The following is a 6,419-nucleotide window of genomic DNA, read 5'->3' on the forward strand; positions in this document are numbered from 1 at the left end:
TTATTTCACCTATGGGGTAAATTCCCTCTTACAAGGTTTGAAAGGACACTTACCTCGCTCCGAAGTTTCATAACCGGCTCCCAACCCATTCAATAAACTCAAATCGATGCCCAACGCTCCAAAACTAGTCAATAAAATGAGAAAACCCATAAATATATACTCTAATACTCATTAGGAACTCAAATATATGATTTATTCCCAATTCCATGCCCAAATTCGTGGTAAAAATCCAAAAATATAAATTTCTAGGTTTTCCTTCAAAATCCCCAATTTCAACAAATTTTCATGTATAAATCCATATACAACCCATGTATTTAACTCACAATGTGCGGGAATTACTTACCTCATAATAGATGATGAAATCTCCTCTTCAAAAGCTCCAAATATCGCCCAACCAAAAATGAAATATGGAGAAAAATGGCCAAATCCCGTCTATAAAACTTCACTGCCCAAGTCTGCCCTTCTTCGCGGTCACGGAAAGACCATCGCGATCGCGAAGGCCAAAGACACACTGCCTCCAAAATTCCTCTTCGCGTTCGCGTCATCCTGGTCATGTTCGCGAAGGCCAACTGCCCATACCCCTCGCATTCGCGTTCCCTTCTACGCGTTCGCGTAGGCCAAATGGCATTAAGCCCATCTCACCCTTACTTCTTCGCGTTCGCGTAGCCTTGGCCGCATTCGTGAAGGCTAGCCCAGCTACTGCCTCGCATTTGCATCCACTGCCTCGCATTTACGAAGGCTAAATCCCAGCAGCCTCAACGCTCCTCTTCGCGAACGCGGGACTCCCTTCGCGTTCGCGAAGAAGGAAACCAGATACCAGATACAGCAGCAGCAAATCATTCCGTTTTGGTCCGAAACCACCCCGAAACACACCCGAGGCCCCTGGGACCCCATCCAATCATACAAACCAGTCGCACAACATAACACGGACCTACTCGAGGCCTCAAATCACATAAAACAACATCAAAATCATGAATCACGCCCCAATTCGAGCTTACTGAACTTTAGAACTTCAAACTTCTACATTCGATATTGAAACCCATCAAATCACGTCTGATTGACCTCAAATTTTGCACACAAGTCACATTCGACATTATAGACCTATTCCAACTTCTGGAATCGGAATCCGACCCTGATATCAAAAACGTCCACTCCCGGTCAAACTTCTCAAACACCTTCCAATCTCTAACATCCGCCAAATGATCCCAAAATGACCTACGGACCTTCGAATCCACTTCCGGACGCGCTCCCAATACCAGAATCACCATGCGGAGCTATTCCTAGGCTCAGAATCTCAAACAGACATTGATAACATTGAAATGCACTTCAACTCAAATTTAAGAAATCCTTCTAAAAATTTTATTTTCCATAATAGGCGCCGAAACGCTCGCGGGTCACCCAAAACCCGATCCAGACATACGCCCAAGTCCTAAATCATCATACAAATTTGTTGGAACCTTTCGATCCCGATTCTGAGGTCGTTTACTCAAAAATCAAACCTTAGTCAATTCTTCCAACTTAAAGCGTTCGAAATGAGAACTTTCTTTCCAAATCAACTCAGAACTTCCCAAAATTAAATTTTGACCACGCGTACAAGTCGTAATACCTGAAGTGAAGCTGCTCGGGGTCTCAAACTGCCGAACGATGTGCTAGAGCTCAAAACGACTGGTCGGATCGTTACACTCGTCACTTCGTGTACACGTTTTCCACATACTTCATATAGTACAATCAACCCAAATCCTAAGGAGTAGTTCTCCCACACAAAGTTAAGCAAGATACGTACCTCAACTAGGCCAAATCAACACTCAAAAATAGCTTTTCCTTTAAAATTCGCCTCTACACTGCTCAAATCTAACCAAAAATGACTTAATATCATCAAACAATGCAAGAGAAATCAATTGCGATTAATAAATCTATCATATTTACATAATTCCCCAAAAGTCAAATAAATTCAACCCCGTGCCAGGACAAATCCCAAATCTAAGGGTAGATCCCGACTACCCATAAACCCGTGAGTCTATATATGTGATTTGTTTTCAAATCCGAGTCCAATTCGAATCTCAAATCATAATTTTTTAGTTTTCAAAACATAGACAAAAGTTTCCAAAATTTCACTTAGATTCTTATGAATTTGATGCTAAATCTCATATATAATCATGTAATATAATTGAAAAATGATCAAAATCACTTACGCAATGATTGTATGTGAAAATTCCCATTCCAAATCACCTCCTACAGAGTATAGTTTCAAAATATGAAAAATGTTATCAAATCCGTCTTCCCAGCCCTTTTGTTCAGGTGTAGATGTTGCAATTGCGAACCCTCACAATTGTCGCACTTGACATCCTAAAAGGAAGTCGCAATTGCGACATTGACTTCACATTTGCGAAGTCTGCTCCCATCGCAAATGTGACCTATTAGTCACAAATGCGAACCTACCCTTTCTTCGCAAATGCGATCAAGGTATCGCAATTCGCCTTTCTTCACAAATGCGATCAAGGTATCGCAATTCCGACACCTGAGACCCCCTGCTATGATCGCAATTGCGATGTTGGTGCTCGCAATTACGACAACTGGAGCACCAACACACTAGCAATTTGGCATTGAGTCCAAACCATTCTAAAACACGTCCGAACTTAACCCGAGCCCTCAAGGTTCCAAACCAAACATCCACAAGTCTAAAAATATCATATGAACTCACTCGCGCGATCAAAACACCATAATAATATCTTGAACCACAAATCGGACATCAAAATACATGAAATTCTCAAGAACCTCTAGAATTGCAGCCGAGCATCTGAATCCTGTCAAACCAACTCCGAATTACACCAAAATTTGGAGACAAGTTCCAAATAGCAAAACGTACCTATTCCAAGTCCCAAAATAAAAATTCAACCCCGATATCCATAAAGTCAACCTACGATCAAACTTAAGGAAACTTCTAAACCTCAAATTTTCAACTTTGGTCAAAATAAATCAAATCAACCTAAGGACCTCCGAATTCAATTCCGGGAAAATGCCCAAGTCCAAAGTCTTGATACAAACCTATCGGAGCCATCAAAACACCATTCCTGGGTCATTTTCACACAAGTCAAACTTTGTTAATATTTCCAACTTAGGCTTCGAAACCATGAATCAAAGGGTCCAAATCATTTTAAAAGTTCCCCGAAATGAAACTAATCACCCCCGCAATTCATAAAACTACAAATACACATATGGGAAGCTTCAAAAGGGGAAACGGGACTCAAATACACAAAATAACTGGTCGGGTCGTTACATTCTACCCCTCTTAAAATAAATGTACATCCTTGAACGTGCATAGAGACATGCATAAAGTGACAAAAAAGTAAGGATAATGACACTGCATGTATTGCTCGGTCTCCCAGTTTTCCTCCACGACTGGTTGACCTCTCCATTGAACCTTCACTGAAGCAATATTCTTTGACCTCAACTTCTGGATCTGCCTGTCTTAAATAGCCAACGGCTCCATATCATAAGTTCAATCCTTGTCCAATTAGACTGGGCCTAAATCTAATACATGTCACATATCACCATAATACTTCTGGGGCATGGAATCATGGAACAACAGATGAACTCCCAATAAGCTGGGTGGTAATGCAAGTCTATAGGCCACCTCACCCACTCTCTCAAGGATCTCAAAAGGTCCAATATACCTAGGGCTCAACTTGTCCTTCACCCCAAACCTCATCACACCCTTCATAGGTGAAACTCTGAGCAGAACTCTCTCTCCCGCCGTGAATGCTATATCATGAACCTTCCGGTCAACATAACTCTTCTGCCTAGAGTGTGTTGTACGAAGCCTATCCTTAATCAACTTGTCTTTCTCCAAGGCATCCTAAACCAAATTAGTGCCCAACAACCTAGCCTCTCCCGGCTTAAACCAACCAACTGGAGAACGACACCACCTCCCATATAAGAACTCATAAGAAGAAATTTGAATACTCGATTGGTAGCTTTTGTTGTAGGCGAACTCTGCAAGAGGTAGAAACTAATCCTATGAACCTCTGAAATCCATAAAACATGCACGTAGCATGTCCTCTAAGATTTGAATGGTGCGCTCGGATTGCCTGTCTGTCTGGGGATAAAATAAAGTGCTCAACTCAACCTGTGTGCCTAACTCATGCTGCACGACTCTCCAAAAATGTGATGTAAACTACATGCCTCAATCAGAGATAATAGATACCTCCACACCATGAAGACGAATAATCTCACGGATATAGATCTGAGCTAGCTACTCTGATGAGTAGGTAGTAACAACTTGAATAAAGTGTGCCGACTTGGTCAGTCTATCCACAATAACCAACACTACGTCAAATTTCTTTAAGGTTCGTGGGAGTCCAACAACAAAATCCATGGTGATACGCTCCCACTTCCACTCTGGAATGTCAAGTCACTTAAGCAAACCGCCCGACCTCTGATGCTCGTACTTCACCTGCTGACAGTTCAAAAACCGAGCCACATACTCCACTATATCTTTTTTCATTCTTCTCTACCAGTAATGCTGCCTCAAATTATGGTACATCTTTACAGCACCTGGATGAATGGAATACCACAAACTGTGGGCCCTCTCTAGAATCAACTCACGTAACCCATCTACATTAGGTACATAAATCCTGCCCTGCATCCTCAACACCCCATCATCTCTGATACAAACCTTCTTGGCATCATTGTGTTGCACCGTGTCCTTAAGGACAAGCAAATGGGGGTCATTATACTGACACACCTTGATGCACTCATACAAAGAAGACCGAGAAACCACGCAAGGAAGAACCCAGCTAGGCTCTGAAACATCCAACCTCATTAACTGACTGGCCAAAGCCTGAAAATCCAATGCTAACGGTCTCTCCCTAACTGGAATATATGCAAGGCTACCCATACTCTCAGCCTTCCTACTTAAGGCTTCGACCACCACATTGGCCTTTCCGGAATGATGTGGAATGGTGATATCATAGTCTTTTAATAGCTCTAACCACCTCTGTTGCCTCAAGTTCAGATCCTTTTGCTTAAAAAAGTGTTGTAAACTCTGATGATCTATGAATACCTCACAAGACATGTCATAGAGATACTACCTCTAATCTTCAATGCGTGGGCAATGGCTGCCAATTCTAAATCATGAATAAGGAAGTTCTTCTCATGGGGCATCAACTGATGTGAAGCATAAGCAATCACCCTATCCTCTTGCATCAAGACATACCCAACGCTAATATGTGAAGCATCACAATAAACTGTATAAGAACCGGATGCTAAAGGCAAAACTAGAACTGGAGTTATGGTCAAGGCAGTCTTGAGCTTCTGAAAGCTCTCCTCACACTCGTTGGACCACCTGAATGGTGCACCCTTCTGAGTCAATCTGATCAAAAGAGCTACAATGGACGAAAATCTTCCACGAAACGACGATAATAACCAGCCAAGCCTAGAAAACTCTGGATCTCAGTAGCAGAAGACGGTGTAGGCCAACTCTAAACTACCTACGCCTTATTTGGATCCACCTTAATACCCTCACTACATATCACATGACCCAAAAAAACTACTAAATCAAGCCAAAACTCACACTTGGTGAATTTTGCATATAACTTCTTCTTCCTCAAGGTTTGGAGCACGATCCTCAAGTGCTTCTCATGTTCCTCCCAGCTGCGAGAATATACCAATATATTGTCAATGAACATGATGACGAAAGAATCAAGATATGGCTGGAACACACTATTCTTGAAGTGCATAAAGGCTGCTGGGGCATTGGTCAGCCCAAATAACATCGCCAAAAACTCAACTTGACCATAGCGAGTCCTGAAAGCAGTCTTTGGAATGTCTGAATCTCGAATCTTCAGCTGATGATACCCTGATCTCAAATCAATCTTCGAGAATACCTGAGCACCTTGAAGTTGGTTGAACAGATCATCAATACATGGTTGTGGGTACTTGTTCTAGACTGTAACTTTGTTCAGCTGCATGTAATCAATACACATCCATCTTTCTTCTTCACAAATAGAATTGGAGCATCCCAAGGTGAGACACACGGTTAGATAAAATCCTTATCAAGTAACTCCTGAAGTTGTTCCTTTAATTCAATCAACTCCGTTGATGTCATACGATATGGTGGAATAAATATGGGTTGAGTGTCCGGCACCAAGTCAATACCAAAATTGATATTCCTATCGGACGGCATGCCCGGTAGGTCTGCGAAAAATACATCTGGAAAATCTCTCTCTACCGAAACTGACTCAACAGTAGGGGTATCAGCACTAACATCACTCACAAAGTCTAGATATGTTTAACACACCTTCTCAACCATTCGTTGTGCCTTCATAAAGGACACAACCTTGCTAGGAATATAATCCAATGTACCTCTCCACTCAAAACGCGGCAACCCAGGCATAGCTAATATCACGGTCTTGGCGTGA

General features: G+C 42.0%; 1 protein-coding gene across 1 annotated transcript; it reads right to left on the reverse strand.

The window, feature by feature from the left end:
* Positions 1 to 4,510: 4,510 nt before the first annotated feature.
* Positions 4,511 to 4,897, reverse strand: LOC138898777 (uncharacterized). The gene has a single exon (XM_070184874.1). The coding sequence runs from the start codon at positions 4,895 to 4,897 to the stop codon at positions 4,511 to 4,513; it is 387 nt and encodes a 128-aa protein (XP_070040975.1).
* Between the last annotated feature and the right edge of the window lie 1,522 nt (positions 4,898 to 6,419).

The sequence above is a fragment of the Nicotiana tomentosiformis genome, chromosome 9 (genome assembly GCF_000390325.3).
Source record: "Nicotiana tomentosiformis chromosome 9, ASM39032v3, whole genome shotgun sequence".
Lineage (NCBI taxonomy): Eukaryota > Viridiplantae > Streptophyta > Magnoliopsida > Solanales > Solanaceae > Nicotiana > Nicotiana tomentosiformis.